This window comes from Phragmites australis, chromosome 2 (genome assembly GCF_958298935.1).
Source record: "Phragmites australis chromosome 2, lpPhrAust1.1, whole genome shotgun sequence".
NCBI classification, from domain to species: Eukaryota; Viridiplantae; Streptophyta; class Magnoliopsida; order Poales; family Poaceae; genus Phragmites; species Phragmites australis.
In genome coordinates this window covers 51230927-51256505 of record NC_084922.1, presented here as the reverse complement: position 1 = coordinate 51256505, position 25579 = coordinate 51230927, and the positions used below count along the sequence as shown (strand labels likewise).

Here is a 25579-nt window from a genome sequence, read left to right as displayed (position 1 = left end):
ATCTGTCTCATCCATTACAATGTTAACCTATTTATAGCCCGCACTCAACTACTCTACGTCATAATTTATAGTATTACCCTCTAATTTTCACATTCTCGGTATATTCAGATATTTTGGTACTATTAAGTACATTTACACATATCTCAGAACTCTTTTGACCACAAACCAATGATAATTATACCCCGAACTGCTACATGGGCTTCGACGAACGCGCGCCTACGCCCGAGCCCCTATAAGGCCAGTCGCAAACAGACCTTCAGAGCACCTTCCACCAGCTTTGACGCTGCGTCCCAAGTCACCCTTTGGTCTCTGTCCGACGGCCTTCTAGGGACTTTGCCTACGTTGTTACTCGGCATCGCAAGTCAACATTCGGTCTCCGTCTGAAGGCCCGCCAGAGGCTTCACCTGCGTTGATACTTGGTGCCGCGGGTCGACCTTCGGTCTCTATTCGAGGGCCCGCCAAAGGCTTCCCCTGCGCTTCCTGAAACATAGCTGCATTATTTGTCAATGTACGGCCACCAGTGGACTTCGACTCACCATCTGAAGGGGCGCGTGAGACCATTCCCTAACAGTAACCCCCTACAGGTAAGGTTCATCTTCGATGGGCCGAACCTATGAATCAAAAAATATAGCTGAATGTCATCCCCTTCGGCCCATCGAAGACCCATGAGGGCTCATTTTACCTTTTAGCAGATAGCCCCTCATGTTGTTCATCATCCTTTTTTTTTTTTATATATGAGGATATGACCATTCTGCCCCTAAACAACAGTCAGGGCTCGATGACGCTAAATTTCTTCGACTCAAGATGAACCATCATTTACGGCAATGGTTTAATTTCCGACACGCCTCGTTTCAACCATTGTTAACCCTGTTTTTCACCACTATAAATGCGCTCCACCCGGCGCTTCAATTTTCACCGCTTGAATCTGCTAAAGTTGTAGCTCTCGTACGAAGACTCTCGCAGTGACATTTCTTTCTGAAGCCCACTGAGAATGGCTCCAAGAGGCAAGACAAGCCGCCCGAAGACTTATTGGATCGGGAAATCTAAGGTTGACGAAGAAATCCTGGTTGGACTAGTAAAAGAGGGTTTGATCAGTGATGTTTCGAAGGTTAGGCTCCCGAAGGGCCAAGAGACTCCGGGGCCTGAAGATGACAAAGTCATTGTCTTCGTCGACTACTTTCGAACAGGGCTTCGCCTTCCTTGCGATGAGATGGTGCTGAAGATTCTGAAGCTGTTTGAAATCTACCTCCACCAACTAACGCCGAACACCATCGTTCGACTCGGCCTCTTTGCTTGGGTAGCATGTTCCGAAGGAACAAAGGCAACGGCCAGGGCCTTCACCGTAGCCCACAAGCTCCATCACCAACCGAAGCCGGTTTTCATGTGTAACGTGCAAAGCGAAGCCCACTATGGCTGCTTGAACTTCACTTATTGCGCTGGCCTGGCCACGCCAGTCGTGGCATACAAAAACATATGGCCGAAAGACTGGACGCAATGGTGGTTCTACCACAAGGTGGACTAGGAGGAGTTTCTCGTGTCCAAGTGCGAAGAGGTCACTGGCGATAACCTTCTCTGCTCGATTTCCTTGGAAATTACTATATATGACATTGCACAACTGCTCCCATGAGTAAATGGATTATGGAGGCAACACGGAGTACCACGACCCCGCTATCCCCTTGATCGCTAACACAAGGGCCTTCGACAGTACCGTGTCATCTCCTCCAGCGGATTCAACTGCCACCACGAAACTCATAACAAACTCCTTCGGATCCGACTCTCTGTCAAACATTACCACCTAGGCATCTTGAAGCCCGAAGGCCATGGTCGGTTCTGCAAACTAACGGAGAGCGGTGATTCTGGATCACTCGCGCATGACCTATACCGAAGGTCTTGCGCCGGTCATGTTGCAACAGCTGATGGAGGAGTCATGTGGCGAGTCGGTTTATCTGCGCACTGCAACATGTCTTCTTGCATTTTATCCAGTGTTCTTTTGGCCTCGTCGGCTCGCCAGCGATACTCCGCAGCCTTCCAACTCGCTACCAAGCTATCCAGCGTGCACTTTTTCCTTGCAATCTGCCTCTCCAATTCTTCGGCTTCTAGCCTGGTAGCTCTTTCCTCTTCTATTTCATCTTTGTCTTCATATTCTTCGAAGTTACCAAGGTTGTCCAACTCTTCGATAACATGTGCCTTTCCCCTTTCTCCTGCCAAAGCCTCGAAGCGGGCACAAAGGTTAGCTTCTACCTTTCGCATTGCTGTTGTTGCATCTTCCTGGAGAGCTGCTTCGTGATGATCTCCGTCCTTTGGAGGCACCACATTCACATCATCATGTCCTTGCTGGCTGCCGTCAGCTCCACCGGTTGAAGTGTTGATCAGCTCCGACACCGTCGAAGGGAGTGTCTCGGCCAAAGCCCCAGCCAGAATCAGCTGCTCCGGCAATGTTGCGAATGTACTGAGTGGCTTCATCTTCTTTTTAGGTGGCATGACTTTAGATTGTTCGATCCCCATGATCGGCGCCAACTGTTGGTAGCTAAGTCACCAAACCAGGGGAAGTCTTCGTTCAAGAAAAAGAAAGAGCCGAAGGCGGCGAGATGAGACACGTGTTTATGGGTAGATGTGTAGTCTCATTCATCTATCTCATCAGTTACATTGTCGGTATATTTATAGCCCATACTCAACCACTTCACGCCATAATTTACAGCATTACCCCATAATTGCCACATTCCCGGCATATTCGGGGTATTTTGGTACCATTAAGAATATTTGCACATTTATAATTATACCCCAGACCGGTACATGGGCTTCGATGGACGCGCGCATTCGCCCGAGCCCCCATAAGACCAGTCGGAAACTGGCCTTTAGGGCACCTTCGACCAGCCTTGACATTGCGTCCTGAGTCACCCTTCGGACTCCGCCCGAAAGCCTGCCAGGGACTTCGCCTACGCTGTTACTCGGCGTCACAGGTAGACCTTCGGTGTCCGTCCGAAGGCCCGCCAGAGGCTTTGCCTGCGCTGATACTTGGTGCCACGGATCGACATTCGATCTTCGTCTTAGGGCCCGCCAAAGGCTTTGTCTGCACTTTCTGAAACACAATTACATTATTCGTCAATATTCGACCACCAGTGAACTTCGTCTCACCATTCGAAGAGGCACGTGAGATCAACTCAGCTCCCTTAATCTGGGCTCTACTTTATGGAGTAGTTAGGAATGCATGGTAACATGCATGCATTCGTAGCGTAGCAAGCGCACGTGTTACTCCTAGCTACTTACATTTGAGTCGTATTAGTCGTGTCACTTTGTCCCCTCCTACGCGACTTCATATGTATTGTCATTAATTATTAAAATAACACTTAGTGGCTAGATACACTTTCAATCACAAACGGTTGTGACTGTATAATACAAATAGACGGATTTATAAAAATCATTTATGGTTCATTCACATCTAAATATTTATCTTGTATAGACATATCTTTCTTAACACTTATATGAAAATATTTTATCTAAGAAACTATATGCGATATATATCTGGTTTCAATTAATGATTCTGTGTACCTTGAAGGCCGTCGTTGCTCATGTCACGCCCGGTGGCTGGCGTCGCTGTTGATCGGTCACAGAATCTGCATGCATGATGGCATGATGCCTCGATGGCAGCCGCCCCGCGACTGCGAGTGCTCCGATCTGAAGTACCTCGAGATGATGTTGACCTAACCAACATGTACCTACGTAACTTTCGCCTGAATTCTTTCCTGACCAAGCAGCGTAACTCAGCTGGTACGTTAACTCTTTCTTAACTAATTATTTAGAGCTAGCTGGAATTAAGTCTAAAAGTTTCAGCTCGTACTTTAAATACCACACACACACAGAGAGGAGTTAGATCGATCGAGAATCTAGCTAGCTAGTATGTAGCTACTGCATTAGGTCGATCGAGATCAACTCAGCTCCCTTAATCTGGGCTCTACTTTATGGAGTAGTTAGGAATGCATGGTAACATGCATGCTTTCGTAGCGTAGCAAGCGTACGTGTTACTCCTAGCTACTTACATTTGAGTCGTATTAGTCGTGTCACTTTGTCCCCTCCTACGCGACTTCCCAGGCAAGGCACTGAATTGACCTCGATCCACTTCTAAGCTAGCAGGCTGCCCTCCGATGCTCAAAGTCAAGTCTCTGCGGTGCCATCCATCTCCCATAAGAACCCCTCATCTCCGCACACACAATCACAGCCACCCAGCAGTAGCTAGCCACAGAACAGATAAATTGATCATACAGATCGAGGAACAACTTCATTGAAGCTCCTGCCTCAATGGTGGCGGGGCGCAGCGGCATGTTGGCTCAGCAGCTGGTACTAGGCTGCCTGGTGGTGGCGGTGGCCCTGCTTGCGCTGTCGGGCGGCGTGGACTCGGCGACGGGGACGAACGGGACGACGCCGGTCGTCAATCCCCCGCGCCGCACCAAGTACATCCGTGTAAGCTCCAAAAAGCGCAACTACGAGGTCTCCTGCACCGACGAAGGCAATCCGTCGTGCTACATCCGCTGCCCAACGCGATGCCCCAACTCTTGCTTCGTCTCCTGCGAATACTGCTTGAGCTTCTGCCGTACGTACCGATATATAAAGCTCCCTCGATCTCTTCATTTTTTATCGGTCCTTCGCCCTTACCATAATTACAATATATACCTTTTCTAAGTACATATATATTGCCGTACGTACCCTTACCCATTTGAATTTCATGTGCATATTATACATGTAGAGTGTGATATCTTCCCGGGCACTTCTTGCGGCGACCCTCGCTTCACCGGCGGCGACGGCAACACCTTCTACTTCCACGGCAAGAAGGACCAGGACTTCTGCATCGTCTCCGATGCCGACCTCCACATCAACGCCCACTTCATCGGCAACCACAACCCCGACCTCAAGCGCGACTTCACCTGGGTGCAGGCCCTCGGCGTCAGCTTCGGTGAGCACCGCCTCTACATCGGCGCCCGCAAGGCCGTCGAGTGGGACCAAGACGAGGACCACATCCAGATGGCCTTCGATGGAGTGCCTCTCGACGTCGACACCGTCAAGAACGCCCGCTGGGTGTCCAAGGCCCTGCCCGCCCTGTCCGTCACGCGGATGGACGCTGTCAACACCGTCATGGTGGAGCTCGATGGCGTCTTCAGCATCTCGGCCAGTGCCGTTCCCATCACCGACGAGGACAACCGGATCCACAAGTACGGCAGGACGGAGAGCGACAGCCTCGTGCACCTCGACCTTGGTTTCCAGTTCCATAACCTCACCAAGGACGTCGACGGCGTGCTTGGCCAGACCTACCGCCCTAACTACGTCACCAGGCTGAACATCACGGCTAAGATGCCGATCATGGGCGGCGCACCAAAGTACCTCTCGTCGGGTCTCTTCTCGACGGACTGCGCCGTCTCCAAGTTCCACCGCAGCGGTGGTGTCGTCACCACATTCGCTTCTTAACTATATTGCAGCCCGGCCACTGATCCGTGCCATGAAATAGTAAGTCAAAAATATCCATCACCAGTGTCGTGTGTAGGGTCATCTCTACATATAAACGTGCGTACGTGCTAGTGAGGTACACACGTGCACCCGGCCCGTGACAAGGAAGAAATAATAAGCTAGTAAGGAGCTCTATAATCGAATATGTTCTTCACTATTCATTGTTTTGAGAAAATGTGACATGTAATTCTTGTTCGAATTTGAAGTCATCTGACTGATGAATAAATTATGCTTATGTTAAATTTTGTTCATATTTGTGTTGAATTGTTCATTTGGAATCGTGGGAGTCAATGCGCGTAAAGGAATTACAAGTTTACAATTAGTTCTTCAACCGCCTTGAAATTTAGATTCTTTAACTGAAAGTAACTCACCATTTAAAATTCATAGTCTTCAATATACTTACGATTCATGCTCCAGTCGATTGTGAAGTCTTCTTCTTTAGCAATGGTGGACGATGGTGGTGTCAGGCAGTGGATTAGGGCTCATGTTCGTCGGTGCCCCTATTATTTTATAGGGTCTACGGAGGAATCATTGACTAACTGTCACTACTCAGAATGGATTATCACATGCGGGTTTGGTTTTCATCTGTGTAAAAGTATCTGTGATATCGAGCTTGTCACAGATGGGTAACACTACGTCTGTAATATAGCTACATACGGACGATTTTTGTTGATGTCTGTCTGTATCTTATGACACATTGTAGATAGTTTTTCTTAATGTTCGTCTGTGTCTTCACATCACAGACAAGTTTTCTTAATATCCGTCTGTATTTTATGATACATCACAGATAGTTTTTTTTAATATCCATCTGTGTCTTATGACACATCAGAGACGTATTTTCTTAATGTTCGTCTATGTCTTATGACACATCACGGATATTTTTTAATGTCTGTATGTGTCTTATAACACATCACATATGATTTTTCTTAATATCCGTCTGTGTATTATTACATATGATTTCTATAAAAAATCGTCTGTGACTTTTGGCATACCAAGATGACTGGTCATTTTACAGATACGTTTGTTTTAGCAACCGTCTCTGGTTGCTTTGTCAGTGACGGGTCATAAAAAATTGTCTGTGACACACCGTCTGCTTTCGTTATTTCTGTGGTAAGATGTAGAATTTGTGGTAGAGCAGTTGCGCGTGCGCCCGTGGCAAGAGGTGGTGATGTCAAACCAGCGTCGGCAAGGCATTAGAGACAAGTGGGGCTTGCTGGCAGCGGGGTGATGGTAGAGGGGCTAACAGACGGATGGGGGTGTTACCGGTTGCTGCAGAGGGGAGCAAAATCAATTATTGGAGGGGCTAGCTGGCAACCGCACACTGGCACATATGAGACATCGAGAGGTGGGGGCACATGAACTGAGTGTGCGGTGGGGTGCTATTACGCTGACTAGGAGGATGTAATGGTGGGATGGCTTGTGTTTGAGGGTTGGCTTATTCTGTGAGGGATGAGGAAGCAGGAGAGCTGTTTGATGGAGGTGCAACGTCGAAAGGATGCGTACATCAAATTTAGAATTGACAGGAAATTGGGATAGCTTGTTATGTTTTTGGGCTAAGAGAAAAAGCGGGCTCTTGTAAAACTTAGGGCTTTTTTGAACGCGGGATTGGAAAAACATAAGAATAGAAAAAAAAATATATAGGAATATTATGATACTATGGTGAATGAAAGACACAGGAATTTTAAAGTAAAAGTCAATTGGACAGGTTTGGCTCGAGCCTACTCGAGCATGAAAAAAATAAGCTCCGGTTGGATGCTGAAAATCCTATGTTTTTATAGGATCAGTACAGTATTCCTACGAAATTCATTTGCCTGATTCCTTTAAACCTAACGGCATGAACAGGACTAATTCAAAGGAATGGAAAATCCTGTGAAAATCCAATGAACCAAAGAAGTCCTTAACGGTATGCATGTGCCTGCAGTTGTTCTGGTTTCACGTCCCGTTATTATTGTTGCCACGTCCTCCATGGCTCTAGTGCACGATCGTACATGAAAAATTTTCGAGCATGTGTACCGTGCAATTTAGGTATTGGCCCATGCCCATCCCTGGTGCAATTAAGGGGCGAACAAAATCCAACGGCTGGCTGGCTTGGATCACATGCAGTTTGCGTAAAGTCCAGGTCGTTAGCTGGCTACTTAGCTTGCATTGGAATGATGGAATCCCATCCCATATGGAGACTGGAGTACTCCTACATACTAGTAAGCATAAAGCCTAGGTGGGCTACATGCAGGGGTGCGATAGCTGCCACTGCCACGAGTCGTCAATGGGCAATGGCTATTCCAGAACTAAGCAAAAGAAACGTCCAAAAACGCACACAAGAAAACACAGTGAGCTACATCTACATGTATGATGTAGGGGGTGCTGGGGGCTGTAGCATCCCTGTCAGCATGTCCCTCCTTTAGGGAGACAAGTGGTGTAGAAGAAGAGGAAAAACACTTAAGGAATGCATCAGAGGGTACCATGTTCTTCTTGCGCTACTAATATGGAGCTCCTTCAGTTACATCAGATACTGCTAAAATTTGAATGGCTGAGAACAACAACATGACAGCCACAAAAATGCTGCTAGAAATATGTTTACTCAGACATGCATTTCCTTCTTTTAGACTTCACGAAGACTCCGTTTACTGAGAATTAATAGTGAAACGCGACCTTGAGATGATCAGGGGTCGTATTTTCTCCCTAAACTGACAAATTTGCATAATTGTCTTTAACTAAGACGACACACTCCTGAACCAACAAGAACAGAGTTCACATCACTCAGTCTATAGGTGAGTACAGTCCATGGTTGCTCAAGAGACTTGTGAGAAGACATGCATCGGGATGAAGATTGGTAAAACTCCACCAGGGTTATACACATGAAAAACATCAATCACCATACCTCCCCCCCCCCCCCCCCACATCATCTTGTTCGGCATCATCACGACAAATCGCATATGATCCGGTGGTTCTCTTTATGAGGATATGAGGAAAGAAAACACGGACTGCTAAAGCAAAATTTTATAACTATGTTATGCAGTACTAGTGGCGTATCAATTATACTGACTGTTGACAATCACATAAGGCAAGAATATCAGGTGGTATGTTCATCCCAAGCTCATGACAACGAACATAAAAGTCAACTTAGAAACTACTCAAATATCATGGGAGATTTCTTTTAGGAGTTGTCATTGTCGGACTCTTTTTGGATTTCACTTTGCATCTTGTATCAATCCTAAATCAGTAGCTGATATATAAATAAATATAATAGCATCACAACCATACAACAAATAAGATACATTACCATAATAAAAGCTTACATTACCGAATTCAATACATCAACGGCCCGGCATGCCAAAACAAAAGAAACAACGGCAGTAGAACGATAGATAAGTCCATTTTCTACAGGCAACTTGGGTACGGATGTAGTTTTAAACTTCTACTCTTCACCATCACTATTCCTGAAGTCATACTCTAGTTCCTCATCTGAATAACAAGCAAGAGTAAAATACTTAGCAAGCCCTAGCCTAACACTACTCAAAAAGTTTGATAGATGCTTAATGGGTAAATCAAAGGTTAAGACCATACGGCTTAGTTTGAGTGAAAAGCTAGTTTTAATGCAGTGGAGTTATATTTAACCCATATTTCAAAACCTTTGAAAAAGAGACATGTTTAATTGTTAACTATATTTGTTGGTCCTGGAAAAGCTATTCATTCCTCACAATTTATAAGTTTTAAGCTGATTAATACACTTGCGGTGCCAGAAAACTAGAGAAATTGAAACATCACCCTTCAAACTAATTTTATCGCCCCTGGCGGGTGGGGCGGGGCGAGCTGCTGCAATTATCTTTCTTCGGTTGAGGTTGCACTGCAAGTACCGGTATCACCCGATGCCCACGACCCACTACACGAGTTGCGTAACTTTTTGTTGCGAAATTCTTGCAAAACTCGAGCGTTCCAGCCTCGTCCTCTGCTCTACATCTCTGCATCTGTCATGTGGTTTTCCTGACTCGCAACCTATCACTAGCTCACTCATTGTCACTGGCAGCGTGATCATACGGGATTTTATCACGTTGTATATAAATGCTATATTTATATAGAGCGTGATAAAATAGATAAAAATAGAGTATTATAAAGGAACTTATTTTTTTACCATATAACCTGAGGCTAGAAATAATTTTAAAAATTAGTACATAACATAATAAAAATATTAGTGAATTTTCTCAGATTGTTGAGATTTTATTTAAGATCCTAACAATTATTAGAGGTTATAGAGGTAGCATTATTTGGAGAATTTTGATTTAAATTCTACGTAGGATTTTTATGTGAATCCAATTAAAATGGGTTGCACATAGATTATGGAACACGTACAAAAAGTTATAGGATTTTTTAAAAGATAGAAAATTACGGATTTTTGAAGAAATAGAAGACCGCCGTACCCATAAACAATACTATTGGTGAACAGTAAATTTCGAACAGTAGACTGACGGAATCGCAGAAATGATAGTTTTGTGAGAAGAAACCCCAAGATAGTGGTAGTTTTGTGAAATAACAGCAAAAAATAGTAGTTTTGTGACTATTAAACCAAGAAAATAGTGAGTTTATGAAATTAACTCTTTATTTTATAGATGTCTATCCAATGTAAAACGGCTGACACACTAGTATCCCAATTCAAAAAGTGTCGAATGCAACAGTTTGATAAATGCACTGTGTGCAGAAATTCAAACTAACACCTAACTAAATCAGGAATCCCAAACTGTATATTTCCTTGATAGCGAATCTATTTACTTCATCCAATTACCATATTTTTCTATTGACTGTTGCAAAAAGAAAATGTTTTCCTTTGTCTTGGACCTGTAGCTGTTTTGCTTGCTCTTTCCTTAACCACGACAGCACAAAACTAACAGTGAACCAATTGGGTCGATAGTAAATAAACATATCATCATTGATTCCTTGTTAATTTGATATTTAAATGGAGTTATTACATCATACTAAAGTAATCCAGGTCGATAGTAAATAAACATATCATCATTGATTCCTTGTTAATTTGATATTTAAATGGAGTTATTGCATCATATTGCATCATACTAAAGTAAATAAACATATCATCATTGATTCCTTGTTAATTTGATATTTAAATGGAGTTATTACATCATACTAAAGTAATGCAGGTCGATAGTAAATAAACGTATCATCATTGATTCCTTGTTAATTTAATATTTAAATGGAGTTATTGCATCATACTAAAGTAATTGCATTTCCATGTTTGCACATTTGAGATTTTAGCAGCATCTGGTGATTGATATTGAACTGCTCTCTGCTGATCATTAAAATCAGTGATTAAGAAATGGAAGTCTGGAACTAGATCTATGAAACTTGCAACAAGATTACTTAGGGCAAGTGGCAAGACTGATAATCTACGGTCTGCAAAACATAACAGTTCTCTTATTGTTGCAGAGATGTTGTCCAGTAAGTACCTCGAAACACACTTATGGTGCTAGAAAACCATTGAAATCCGAACATCAGCCTCCCAAGCCAATTTCATCGCCCTAAACGATGTTATCTTGAAAAATCGGCATTTTCCCTGCAAAGTGGAGACAGTCAGACATTCCCTTATAGATTTCCAAAGCAATATCTTCCTTAGCTTTCCAGAATGCCAAAATGATCCGAAATTGGATGTGCAAATCAATGGTTATGACCTGATTACTAAGCTACTCTCTTGCTTTGGAGATCTCCCGTTACTTCCCTTTAAAATAAAAGTTTTTAGTTACAACCTCGCAAGTACCAACACATGGGTTCTTGTCTACAAAATCTACTCTCTCATCCAGTAAATGCTTCGAAACACACTTGCGGTGCTAGAAAATCAGAGAAATCCAGACATCAATCTCCCAAGTCAATTTTAGCACCCTAAAAGACATTATCTTAAAAAATCGGTATTTTCGCTGCATCGTGGGGATAATCAGACCTTCCCGTATAGATTTCCAAAACAACATCTTCCTTAGCTTTTCGGAATGCCAAAGTGGTCTAAAATTGGATTTGTAGATCAATACTTATGACCAGATTACTAAACTACTCTCTTGATCCGGAGGACCCCGTTACTTCCCCATAAAATATAAGTTTTTAGTTACAAACTCGCAAGGACCAACACATGAGTTCTTATCTAGAAAGTCTACTTTCTCATCTAGTAAGTGCTTCGAAACACACTTGCGGTGCTAGAAAATCAGAGAAATCCGGACACCAACCTCCCAAGCTAATTTTATCGCCCTAAATGATATTATCTTGCAAAATTGGTATTTTCTCTGCATCGCGGAGATAGTAAGAACTTCCCTTATAGATTTCAAAAATAACTTCTTCCTTAGATTTCCATAATGCTAGTGGTCCAAAATTGGATGTGCATATCAACGTTTATGGTCCGATTACTAAGCTACTCTCTTACTTTGGAAGTCCCCTGTAACTTCCCCATAAAATAAAAGTTTTTAGTTACAAACTCGCGAGAACCAACACATGGGTTCTTGTGCAGAAAATCTACTTTCTCATCCAGTAAGTGCCTTGAAACACACTTGCGGTTCTAAAAAACCATTGCAATCCGGACATCACCCTCCCAAGCCAATTTCATCACCCTAAACGACGTTATCTTGAAAAATCGGTATCTTCGCTGCATCGCGAAGGCAGTCAGACCTTCCCTTATAAATTTCCAAAATAACATTTTCCTTCTCATACCAGCAATCCTCACAGAGGACACGCCCCCATGAGGCATCCTCCACAAAGATCTACCTCGCTCACCCCCGCCAAAATAAGTTTTTACCACCCGTGGTTTTATTAACACCAACACACCCAATTTTACTCACACACTCACATCACCAAGCACACCACCACACAACACACACATTTTGCAAAAGCATGTATCATGATCGAGTGAGTAATGCATCTCCAAAGAGACAAAGTATTGATCCTAAGCATAATGGTACCAAGGCATTATCCATCACTATTATAGCAAATGATGGTGTATTCCTAGGGTCGGCATTGCATAAGGTATGTGGTAGTGGAAACATGGCTGTAACATACTCGGATATAACTAGATCAACTTTAAAATAAATTACATAGCATGCAAGTGTATAACTACCAAATTTTAGTTGTCATGTTCATTATTTGAGAGCATGGGTTCAACATTATCAAGGAATTATGACTCGCCTTCATTGATGATGTCTCTCCATCTTTACTCGTAATTCAGGTTATTTCTTTTCGGACAAGTCTTTCCATTCGGCCCTTTCCTCGTATTCTTGCTCGTACTCTTAAACTTCTAACAAACGTAGTTTAGTCGATAAGAGTATAATCAAATAAACCTAAATTTGAACTTAAGAGTAACTCCAAATCCGAAAGAACTCCAAAGCTAAACGGAAAACCTGATCAACTCATTACAACTATGCTAGTGTGATTCTATAGGTTAGCTAGCTATGAAAAAGCCTACTAGGATTTTCTAGGTGTAGCCGTGTAGATATGTGCATGTGTGTCGGTATAATTCTAAGTGCTAAAGTGCGTACTTGTAGGAACTCATGTATGTGGTTGGTGTATATATATCATGTGTGCTCCTTACGTATATATTCACATGAATAAACAAAAGATGTGCCCCATGGGAATCAGCCCGCGTGTCGAGACAGAAGTAGCAGACGAGAGCCAGCCAACGCGGTGTGTAGTACAACTCAAGGGATGTACATGGGCCGCCGTAGGGCCCATTTCCTGATAGGAGGGAGGGGTGGCCTTCATCGTCCTCGGCTTCTGTCCACCGTCAATGCGGCGAGGGGACTCAACGGGAGGTGCAGATGTGCGGCGATGATAATGGCCATTGACATGGCATGATGGGACGGAATGGTGCAGAGCCACAACGTCTGTGACACCGCACAGAGCTGAGCAGTGTGTGTGTTTGCGTGCGGGTGAAACACCATCATGGCACGGCTACGGCTTCAATGATGGGCTTGCCATCGCAGCTCAGACAAAGGAAACACCGGTGCTTAGGAGGAAGTGGAAAGAGACATGCAGAAAGAGACGAGACGAAGGGGGCGAGGGGAAGCAATGGGAGAAAGACGACGGACGATGCGACACAATAGTTAGCATGGGTCGAGGCACGTGGAGGAGCTGAGCCGGGGTTTGCAGATCAAGCTGAAGAAAAGGACGTGACCCGATGGAAAAAAAAAAGACAAAAAAAAAGGAAGAAGTCATTTGACCTCCTCAACTTTTGCGGTTTGAGTTGCCGAGGGAGCCCACATACTTAGTTTCAGTTGTTGAGGGAGCCAATGTGTTGGGTTTTACGTCTGAAGGAGGAAAATCAGATTGAGGCAAGAGTTGGAGGAGGTTAAGTGGACTTCTTCCGAAAAGAAAAGAGAGGGAGAGAGAAGGGTTGGGCTGAAAAGATGAGAAGGAGATGGGCGGCTGGTTGGTTTGATGGGCCGGACTGGGTGAGAATGATAGATTCGGTCCAATAGGGCTTTAGGGATTTGGAAATAAATCTAGGATTTTCACAGAATTAAGAAATTCAAATTTGAATGCAACTCAAAATTGAACTGCCAACCGAAATACAAATAAACTTAGAGAGCACTTTTGTGAAGGCTTTTAGTTCTTTTAAAAGAAATCAATTTAGGTGCATGCTTGGGATATTTTGCTCTAATTAATTTGTTGCAAATTAAAAAAACAATTTTTTAGTGAATTTTATAAATGATGAAGCACGAGGTGTTACGGTTATCATTTAAAATCCATGTTGTTGATGTAGAAATCCTTGTTATTGTTGTACTGGATTGAGATCCTCTGACTATATATATAGGAGGTAAATAAATTTGTTATTGATTTAGTGTATATATTTATGATATTTAACCATTTATGCAACTTGGCGCCTAACAATAACTCTATGTGCGAGTATGTTGCGTTTTGTGCACGAAGATGATATTTTTGCAAAAAAAAAAACACAAATCAGCACATTCTGGAAGCATAGGAGTAAGACGCGAACAAAAACAAGGGAGACTGAATGAACAAGACATTGAAACCTATCAAGGAGGCCGAGAGGACCAACCCAAAGAAACTGGGCCCAGTGTTGCACGTCTCGGAAGCACTATAAGATCTTCAAAATCCAGAGTGTATTTTACTAATAGCCGACGGTTATTGTCCTTATATAGAATTTTTTTGAAGTGGGCGATGGTTTTCTATCCTAATTTGGATTATTTCCCAAGGGTGAAATGAATTAGTAACAAAAAATCACCGACCAATAATTCCCAACATAATATCACCATCGACCATTTAATAAATAATACTCAGGAATTGTCCAAATAGACTAGAAAACTATGTGAACCGTCTAAATTGTATTCTAATTAATCATTAGGGCGATTATTTATATAATCACGACCATGATGGTTAACAATGATCCAATTTTGATAGTCCCGATATGTGTTTTATGTATAAGATCAGAATAAATACCTTTACAACATGATTCACCGTATTAAGATATAATAAGAAGCGAGTAATAAAATTAGATTACAAGTCTTTAAGTGTTTATAATTTTATAATAATTTACATAACGAATACTAGAAGGATAAAAGACAGTTTCATCTTCTAGTGGGTTAGAGTCGCTACACAACGAAAAAAATATATGAACGACAAAAAATGGGTAGTGCTATATGACCATAAGCACCACCTCATTATATCTTGTGAGCATCTACACCTACACATAAGCAATCTTCTATCCTGAAATCATTGACATAACACATCTATCATTGGAAACATCTCAACTCGTCATCAAGAACACCATCCATTCCCAATATACCATGACAACGTTCTAATATTGAAACTCTACGATTGATGCAAATGGATAGAAGTATGCTTATAAACGAGAGTACGGTAATTCAAATTGATCTTACACCATGTAAGAGGTACATATTTACCCACATGACACGAGGACCAGTCGGATACTTGTGACAACCTTTTTTAATTGAGCTCCGACTATTTGAACATGCTCCTATAGGTGCCGAGGTCCACTAGGGCTACTTCCGAAGCACACTAGATACGCCTAAAGATACGGAGGTAGCTAGAACTACTCTTCAAACAAACTATATACCTCTATAATACTATCATGTTCACAACACCTTTACGACATTACATCTACAAGCCTATTATGCCCATGACATCATATGAAAATAAGCCAAAAGGTCACAGCTACAAAAGATATTCGGCTTATCTTACCATTATATCAACATGTGATAAGTACGAAAAGTACCAAGACTAACTACAACAACAAATGATGCTTAACTGATGCAAGCGGTCTATGGCATCCGAGTTTCTCCCCCAACTTACCTGTAGCACCGCCCACATCTCATCTCATGCTCACAACTCATACATCCCAACATCATCATTGTGTTTTGTGAACAAATAAAAGCCTTAAGCTCGCGAACGATGGTCAAACCACCGCTCATTTTCTACTGATGACCTGAACCTTCTAAGCACATCGTGTTCATTTTAAGTTTGACAAACACATAACGATAACCCGTGTTACAATGGATCAAGAGATAAACAACATCAAGGTAGTGCAATGCAATAATTAGGATCTACCCATCAACCCGACAACGACTAACTAACATGCATAACATACATAAAACATAAATTATCAAATTAGACATCATGTGATCCAACATAATAGATAATAGATAGAGTATTCTTATATGCTTTCTTTGGTGGTCAGTTGCTTCATACACAAAATCACAATCAGGTTCCACCTCAAGAATACCCATGTCGCTCTTTGGTTTATCGATCGTTAAAAGAAAGAACGGTGCATCATAATTAACGTAACAAAATGATATGATACATGTACCGAATGCCATGAAAATATAACGGGAGATGAGGTATTTGCAACAAGAATCACTTGAATTACGGTTCATTAGCTTATGGTATAATGATTTAAAGAACATCGACAATTTAAACAGCACTTTCATACCAAGATATATTTTTCCTAGAACGAACTGTCAAGTGGTTTCATAATTTTAGGACATGATATTAACTATGGTTTAATAAAGCTGAAACACATTTAGTTATTTAATTAATTATCAAAAGGTATTTTCTTGAGTTTCAACATTTTTAACATGTAATTCACACTTATAAGAAGCTGACACAACTAGTTTCATAATTTTTAAAGTTCGTATGAATTAACTACGAAATACACAAGCTATCAGCAAAGTAAAAGAAAAGGAAAAACGTGTGATGAACAATAAATCTAGAAGTTTAGGGTTGAGGTTGGCACTTTTGGGTGGTCGTAACTTCCGGGTGAGGTTCCGAGCGAGGGTTCTCAATTAAAATTGCTCGGATTAACCTGAAATTTTCGGGTAGAGTTCTTGGGTATTTTTAGCTAGGATTATTTGGAACTTCCGGGTTGTAACCTAGAACTTCTGGGGTGTAGCAGAACGCGAGTTTTGTGATAATTCTTTGGCTGATTTAACTTGTATATCTTTCTAATTTGAGGATAAGCGTGTTTGACTAACCCAAAGGCTCTAGGCTCTATCTACCCACAATAACAAAGCTAAATCTCGGGTTCTACCTCATCCAAATTCCTCCTATAAACTCCAAGTCATCAAGAACGAAGTGGTATTTCGGAAAAGCAAGAATGCCACTGCAAAACTCATCCAAAGCAAAACAAAAATGTGCATTCCCACCACGAGATCCTAGGGAACTTACTCAAGGTTCTTGTTGAGGCCGGAGACCTTCGAGTGTGGAAGAAAATGGAGGAAGAAGATTGGAGAAGAGTATGAAGGCTGCTAAAAATTTTAGAGCAAAGGGAGTGATTAATTTGATTTGAAAATCCAAATTTTCATGCATGCAATAAAATCTTGGGTGGATGGAAAACTTAGGAGGTAGGGATTGCAATGGGTGACATGCATACTTTGATTCTTGCTCTTAGGGTGGGATTTGGGGGAGGAAGAGGAGCTTGAGGGGGAGAGAGCTGCAGCTCTCTTGGGCTGTTTGGTTGGGAGAGTGAGAGGGAGAGGGAGCACGGTGGGGGAGGAAGAGAGGAGCTGCTGCTAGAGCTGAAAAGAGAGAAGGAGGCGGGCCAGCTCAAGTGGGCCCCACTAGAGAATAAGGTTATTCCAGCTGCAAATTTTATTCTTTCTTTCTCTATTTTATTAATCCAAAATGAGGTACTCTAATACTCCAATAACTCTAGGAATTTTCATGCCGCGATTACAAAACGAGATGAATCCATTTTAAATAAATTCACCCACTACGTAAGCGGAGGTTAAACTAAAAGAAAACTCAATGATCAGGTATTTTTATTACTTTGAACAAAAGTAAACCGTCATTTAGAATAACAAACACTTATCGTATGTTTAACAAATAAATATGATGCGTAATGACATGATCATAGAATTGGCACGTGATAAAAACTCTCGACCAAAATTTCTAAATAAAGATAACATTAACAAAAAGACACTCGGGAAGTCTCAGAGAACTTGGAGTGAGGAGTGCTGCGCAACACTATTTCCAAGGTGGGCCGTTTTGGCCCATCTTTCTTTGAGAGGTGGTTTCTACCGATTTTAAGACTTATGGAGGGTTCCTCATGTATTTTGGAATCCATCTACATTGGTTTTTTCATCTCTCCAATAAAAGGACTTGTGGGGCTGGCACTACTACAAAATTATTTTTCAGAATACCTAGGGTATCTTTTCATAAGCGGTTTATATGACAAACTGTTTGAGTAGTTGGTAGGGTCCCCTTGCGGTTTCGAGCCACCTACATTAACAAATTTCCATATGCACTCCTGTGTAAAAAGTCATTTAGATTACCACAGGTAGTCACTTGTGGTAATGATACGATTTCTAGAGGTGGACGATATAAGAAGTCACATATGTAAAAAGTTATTTGTAAGGTGATTTCTTATGTGAATTTCCTCTGGTAATAAGATGATTGTCACAGGAAGACCACATAATTAGCCATCTATGATAATAGATGATAACTTATCTTAAAAAAATTCATACCTTTTTTATACAAAGTTGAATAAGGACAAACTTTATATGAAAATTATAGATATTGGTGAGATATACATATTTGTAGCTAATTTTTTTTATTTGAAGTCATTTCAATATCCAAATAATTATTTAAAGTTTCAGATAAAAAAGATCAAAAAGATTTCGTATGCTATTAGTATCACCATTACTTTTGTAGTGAGATGATAAGAATGTATCTGAGAGGTCCCGGGTCGAGTGCCAAAAACGCGTGAAAAATCGCGTGACATGCGACGGTGTGGCTGTGGGTGTGAGATTAAAAAAAAAGGATTTTTTTAGACAAAATACGTCTATTCAAAGACCGACCATCACATATGGTTCCTTAAGATCCTTTACGCCTATAGAAATCATTCGTTTTCACGTACCTTCTAACAGAGACGGATGGTTAAACGTCTTTATAAATATGTTACCATGCAATTCCGAAACTGTTTCGGTAGCAATGTGCCTATAAGTACAAAACGTCATCCACTTGCGTATAAAGACTACTTACAATTGATTTGTATATATTTTCACTCGTATACAAGTTGTGACTGTACGATAGAAACAGCCGGATTTATAAAAATCGTCTATGATTCATTCAAATCTAGACGCTTATCTTATTATAGATATATTTATCTTAACAATTATCTAAAAATATTTTATCTAAGAAACTATCTATGATATATATCATCTGCTTTAACAATTCTGTGTACCGTGAAAACCGTCGTCGCGCATGTCACGCCCGGTGGCCGGCGTCGCTGTTGATCGGTCACAGAATCTGCATGCATGATGCCTCGATGGCAGCCGCCCCGCGACTGCGAGTGCTCCGATCTCAAGTACCTCGATGATGTTGACCTAACCAACATGTACCTACGTAACTTTCGCCTGAATTCTTTCCTGACCAAGCAGCGTAACTCAGCTGGTACGTTAACTCTTTCTTAACTAATTATTTAGAGCTAGCTGGAATTAAGTCTAAAAGTTTAAGCTCATACTTTAAATACCATATACACAGAGGAGTTAGATCGATCGAGAAGCTAGCTAGTAGGTAGCAGTTGGTAGCTAAGTCACTAAATCAAGAGAGTCTTCATTCAAGAGAGGGAAAGAGTTAAAAGTCAGCGAGATGCGATATGTGTTTATAGGGGAGATGTGTAGTTTTATTCATCTGTCTCATCCATTACAATGTTAACCTATTTATAGCCCGCACTCAACTACTCTATGTCATAATTTATAGTATTACCCTCTAATTTTCACATTCTCGGTATATTCAGATATTTTGGTACTATTAAGTACATTTACACATATCTCAGAACTCTTTTGACCACAAACCAATGATAATTATACCCCGAACTGCTACATGGGCTTCGACGAACGCGCGCCTACGCCCGAGCCCCTATAAGGCCAGTCGCAAACAGACCTTCAGAGCACCTTCCACCAGCTTTGACGCTGCGTCCCAAGTCACCCTTTGGTCTCTGTCCGACGGCCTTCTAGGGACTTTGCCTACGTTGTTACTCGGCATCGCAAGTCAACATTCGGTCTCCGTCTGAAGGCCCGCCAGAGGCTTCACCTGCGTTGATACTTGGTGCCGCGGGTCGACCTTCGGTCTCTATTCGAGGGCCCGCCAAAGGCTTCCCCTGCGCTTCCTGAAACATAGCTGCATTATTTGTCAATGTACGGCCACCAGTGGACTTCGACTCACCATCTGAAGGGGCGCGTGAGACCATTCCCTAACAGTAACCCCCTACAGGTAAGGTTCATCTTCGATGGGCCGAACCTATGAATCAAAAAATATAGCTGAATGTCATCCCCTTCGGCCCATCGAAGACCCATGAGGGCTCATTTTACCTTTTAGCAGATAGCCCCTCATGTTGTTCATCATCCTTTTTCTTTTTTTATATATGAGGATATGACCATTCTGCCCCTAAACAACAGTCAGGGCTCGATGACGCTAAATTTCTTCGACTCAAGATGAACCATCATTTACGGCAATGGTTTAATTTCCGACACGCCTCGTTTCAACCATTGTTAACCCTGTTTTTCACCACTATAAATGCGCTCCACCCGGCGCTTCAATTTTCACCGCTTGAATCTGCTAAAGTTGTAGCTCTCGTACGAAGACTCTCGCAGTGACATTTCTTTCTGAAGCCCACTGAGAATGGCTCCAAGAGGCAAGACAAGCCGCCCGAAGACTTATTGGATCGGGAAATCTAAGGTTGACGAAGAAATCCTGGTTGGACTAGTAAAAGAGGGTTTGATCAGTGATGTTTCGAAGGTTAGGCTCCCGAAGGGCCAAGAGACTCCGGGGCCTGAAGATGACAAAGTCATTGTCTTCGTCGACTACTTTCGAACAGGGCTTCGCCTTCCTTGCGATGAGATGGTGCTGAAGATTCTGAAGCTGTTTGAAATCTACCTCCACCAACTAACGCCGAACACCATCGTTCGACTCGGCCTCTTTGCTTGGGTAGCATGTTCCGAAGGAACAAAGGCAACGGCCAGGGCCTTCACCGTAGCCCACAAGCTCCATCACCAACCGAAGCCGGTTTTCATGTGTAACGTGCAAAGCGAAGCCCACTATGGCTGCTTGAACTTCACTTATTGCGCTGGCCTGGCCACGCCAGTCGTGGCATACAAAAACATATGGCCGAAAGACTGGACGCAATGGTGGTTCTACCACAAGGTGGACTAGGAGGAGTTTCTCGTGTCCAAGTGCGAAGAGGTCACTGGCGATAACCTTCTCTGCTCGATTTCCTTGGAAATTACTATATATGACATTGCACAACTGCTCCCATGAGTAAATGGATTATGGAGGCAACACGGAGTACCACGACCCCGCTATCCCCTTGATCGCTAACACAAGGGCCTTCGACAGTACCGTGTCATCTCCTCCAGCGGATTCAACTGCCACCACGAAACTCATAACAAACTCCTTCGGATCCGACTCTCTGTCAAACATTACCACCTAGGCATCTTGAAGCCCGAAGGCCATGGTCGGTTCTGCAAACTAACGGAGAGCGGTGATTCTGGATCACTCGCGCATGACCTATACCGAAGGTCTTGCGCCGGTCATGTTGCAACAGCTGATGGAGGAGTCATGTGGCGAGTCGGTTTATCTGCGCACTGCAACATGTCTTCTTGCATTTTATCCAGTGTTCTTTTGGCCTCGTCGGCTCGCCAGCGATACTCCGCAGCCTTCCAACTCGCTACCAAGCTATCCAGCGTGCACTTTTTCCTTGCAATCTGCCTCTCCAATTCTTCGGCTTCTAGCCTGGTAGCTCTTTCCTCTTCTATTTCATCTTTGTCTTCATATTCTTCGAAGTTACCAAGGTTGTCCAACTCTTCGATAACATGTGCCTTTCCCCTTTCTCCTGCCAAAGCCTCGAAGCGGGCACAAAGGTTAGCTTCTACCTTTCGCATTGCTGTTGTTGCATCTTCCTGGAGAGCTGCTTCGTGATGATCTCCGTCCTTTGGAGGCACCACATTCACATCATCATGTCCTTGCTGGCTGCCGTCAGCTCCACCGGTTGAAGTGTTGATCAGCTCCGACACCGTCGAAGGGAGTGTCTCGGCCAAAGCCCCAGCCAGAATCAGCTGCTCCGGCAATGTTGCGAATGTACTGAGTGGCTTCATCTTCTTTTTAGGTGGCATGACTTTAGATTGTTCGATCCCCATGATCGGCGCCAACTGTTGGTAGCTAAGTCACCAAACCAGGGGAAGTCTTCGTTCAAGAAAAAGAAAGAGCCGAAGGCGGCGAGATGAGACACGTGTTTATGGGTAGATGTGTAGTCTCATTCATCTATCTCATCAGTTACATTGTCGGTATATTTATAGCCCATACTCAACCACTTCACGCCATAATTTACAGCATTACCCCATAATTGCCACATTCCCGGCATATTCGGGGTATTTTGGTACCATTAAGAATATTTGCACATTTATAATTATACCCCAGACCGGTACATGGGCTTCGATGGACGCGCGCATTCGCCCGAGCCCCCATAAGACCAGTCGGAAACTGGCCTTTAGGGCACCTTCGACCAGCCTTGACATTGCGTCCTGAGTCACCCTTCGGACTCCGCCCGAAAGCCTGCCAGGGACTTCGCCTACGCTGTTACTCGGCGTCACAGGTAGACCTTCGGTGTCCGTCCGAAGGCCCGCCAAAGGCTTTGCCTGCGCTGATACTTGGTGCCACGGATCGACCTTCGATCTTCGTCTTAGGGCCCGCCAAAGGCTTTGTCTGCACTTTCTGAAACACAATTACATTATTCGTCAATATTCGACCACCAGTGAACTTCGTCTCACCATTCGAAGAGGCACGTGAGATCAACTCAGCTCCCTTAATCTGGGCTCTACTTTATGGAGTAGTTAGGAATGCATGGTAACATGCATGCATTCGTAGCGTAGCAAGCGTACGTGTTACTCCTAGCTACTTACATTTGAGTCGTATTAGTCGTGTCACTTTGTCCCCTCCTACGCGACTTCATATGTATTATCATTAATTATTAAAATAACACTTAGTGACTAGATACACTTTCAATCACAAACGGTTGTGACTGTATAATACAAATAGACGGATTTATAAAAATCATCTGTAGTTCATTCACATCTAAATATTTATCTTGTTATAGACATATCTATCTTAACACTTATATGAAAATATTTTATCTAAGAAACTATATGCGATATATATCTGGTTTCAATTAATGATTCTGTGTACCTTGAAGGCCGTCGTCGCTCATGTCACGCCCGGTGGCTGGCGTCGCTGTTGATCGGTCACAGAATCTGCATGCATGATGCCTCGATGGCAGCCGCCCCGCGACTGCGAGTGCTCCGATCTCAAGTACCTCGATGATGTTGACCTAACCAACATGTACCTACGTAACTTTCGCCTGAATTCTTTCCTGACCAAGCAGCGTAACTCAGCTGGTACGTTAACTCTTTCTTAACTAATTATTTAGAGCTAGCTGGAATTAAGTCTAAAAGTTTCAGCTCGTACTTTAAATACCACACACACACACAGAGGAGTTAGATCGATCGAGAATCTAGCTAGCTAGTATGTAGCTACTGCATTAGGTCGATCGAGATCAACTCAGCTCCCTTAATCTGGGCTCTACTTTATGGAGTAGTTAGGAATGCATGGTAACATGCATGCTTTCGTAGCGTAGCAAGCGTACGTGTTACTCCTAGCTACTTACATTTGAGTCGTATTAGTCGTGTCACTTTGTCCCCTCCTACGCGACTTCCCAGGCAAGGCACTGAATTGACCTCGATCCACTTCTAAGCTAGCAGGCTGCCCTCCGATGCTCAAAGTCAAGTCTCTGCGGTGCCATCCATCTCCCATAAGAACCCCTCATCTCCGCACACACAATCACAGCCACCCAGCAGTAGCTAGCCACAGAACAGATAAATTGATCATACAGATCGAGGAACAACTTCATTGAAGCTCCTGCCTCAATGGTGGCGGGGCGCAGCGGCATGTTGGCTCAGCAGCTGGTACTAGGCTGCCTGGTGGTGGCGGTGGCCCTGCTTGCGCTGTCGGGCGGCGTGGACTCGGCGACGGGGACGAACGGGACGACGCCGGTCGTCAATCCCCCGCGCCGCACCAAGTACATCCGTGTAAGCTCCAAAAAGCGCAACTACGAGGTCTCCTGCACCGACGAAGGCAATCCGTCGTGCTACATCCGCTGCCCAACGCGATGCCCCAACTCTTGCTTCGTCTCCTGCGAATACTGCTTGAGCTTCTGCCGTACGTACCGATATATAAAGCTCCCTCGATCTCTTCATTTTTTATCGGTCCTTCGCCCTTACCATAATTACAATATATACCTTTTCTAAGTACATATATATTGCCGTACGTACCCTTACCCATTTGAATTTCATGTGCATATTATACATGTAGAGTGTGATATCTTCCCGGGCACTTCTTGCGGCGACCCTCGCTTCACCGGCGGCGACGGCAACACCTTCTACTTCCACGGCAAGAAGGACCAGGACTTCTGCATCGTCTCCGATGCCGACCTCCACATCAACGCCCACTTCATCGGCAACCACAACCCCGACCTCAAGCGCGACTTCACCTGGGTGCAGGCCCTCGGCGTCAGCTTCGGTGAGCACCGCCTCTACATCGGCGCCCGCAAGGCCGTCGAGTGGGACCAAGACGAGGACCACATCCAGATGGCCTTCGATGGAGTGCCTCTCGACGTCGACACCGTCAAGAACGCCCGCTGGGTGTCCAAGGCCCTGCCCGCCCTGTCCGTCACGCGGATGGACGCTGTCAACACCGTCATGGTGGAGCTCGATGGCGTCTTCAGCATCTCGGCCAGTGCCGTTCCCATCACCGACGAGGACAACCGGATCCACAAGTACGGCAGGACGGAGAGCGACAGCCTCGTGCACCTCGACCTTGGTTTCCAGTTCCATAACCTCACCAAGGACGTCGACGGCGTGCTTGGCCAGACCTACCGCCCTAACTACGTCACCAGGCTGAACATCACGGCTAAGATGCCGATCATGGGCGGCGCACCAAAGTACCTCTCGTCGGGTCTCTTCTCGACGGACTGCGCCGTCTCCAAGTTCCACCGCAGCGGTAGTGTCGTCACCACATTCGCTTCTTAACTATATTGCAGCCCGGCCACTGATCCGTGCCATGAAATAGTAAGTCAAAAATATCCATCACCAGTGTCGTGTGTAGGGTCATCTCTACATATAAACGTGCGTACGTGCTAGTGAGGTACACACGTGCACCCGGCCCGTGACAAGGAAGAAATAATAAGCTAGTAAGGAGCTCTATAATCGAATATGTTCTTCACTATTCATTGTTTTGAGAAAATGTGACATGTAATTCTTGTTCGAATTTGAAGTCATCTGACTGATGAATAAATTATGCTTATGTTAAATTTTGTTCATATTTGTGTTGAATTGTTCATTTGGAATCGTGGGAGTCAATGCGCGTAAAGGAATTACAAGTTTACAATTAGTTCTTCAACCGCCTTGAAATTTAGATTCTTTAACTGAAAGTAACTCACCATTTAAAATTCATAGTCTTCAATATACTTACGATTCATGCTCCAGTCGATTGTGAAGTCTTCTTCTTTAGCAATGGT

The 25579-nt window shown here is 43.5% G+C and overlaps 2 protein-coding genes across 2 annotated transcripts; both read left to right on the top strand.

Moving 5' to 3' along the window:
• Window positions 1-4199: 4199 nt before the first annotated feature.
• On the top strand, window positions 4200-5738 carry LOC133910262 (uncharacterized). The gene is made up of 2 exons (XM_062352775.1): window positions 4200-4588; window positions 4742-5738. The coding sequence occupies exons 1-2, from the start codon at window positions 4297-4299 to the stop codon at window positions 5455-5457; spliced, it is 1008 nt and encodes a 335-aa protein (XP_062208759.1). The 5' UTR covers window positions 4200-4296; the 3' UTR covers window positions 5458-5738.
• An 18095-nt stretch (window positions 5739-23833) lies between these two features.
• On the top strand, window positions 23834-25372 carry LOC133910261 (uncharacterized). The gene is made up of 2 exons (XM_062352774.1): window positions 23834-24222; window positions 24376-25372. The coding sequence occupies exons 1-2, from the start codon at window positions 23931-23933 to the stop codon at window positions 25089-25091; spliced, it is 1008 nt and encodes a 335-aa protein (XP_062208758.1). The 5' UTR covers window positions 23834-23930; the 3' UTR covers window positions 25092-25372.
• The last annotated feature ends 207 nt before the right edge of the window (window positions 25373-25579 follow it).

Excerpts from the sequence above, each read along its gene's own strand:
- LOC133910261 (XM_062352774.1), top strand. The coding sequence starts at position 23,931 with ATGGTGGCGGGGCGCAGCGGCATGTTGGCTCAGCAGCTGGTACTAGGC. Across the intron at positions 24,223-24,375 it reads ATACTGCTTGAGCTTCTGCC|AGTGTGATATCTTCCCGGGC; the intron begins GTACGTACCGAT and ends TTATACATGTAG.
- LOC133910262 (XM_062352775.1), top strand. The coding sequence starts at position 4,297 with ATGGTGGCGGGGCGCAGCGGCATGTTGGCTCAGCAGCTGGTACTAGGC. Across the intron at positions 4,589-4,741 it reads ATACTGCTTGAGCTTCTGCC|AGTGTGATATCTTCCCGGGC; the intron begins GTACGTACCGAT and ends TTATACATGTAG.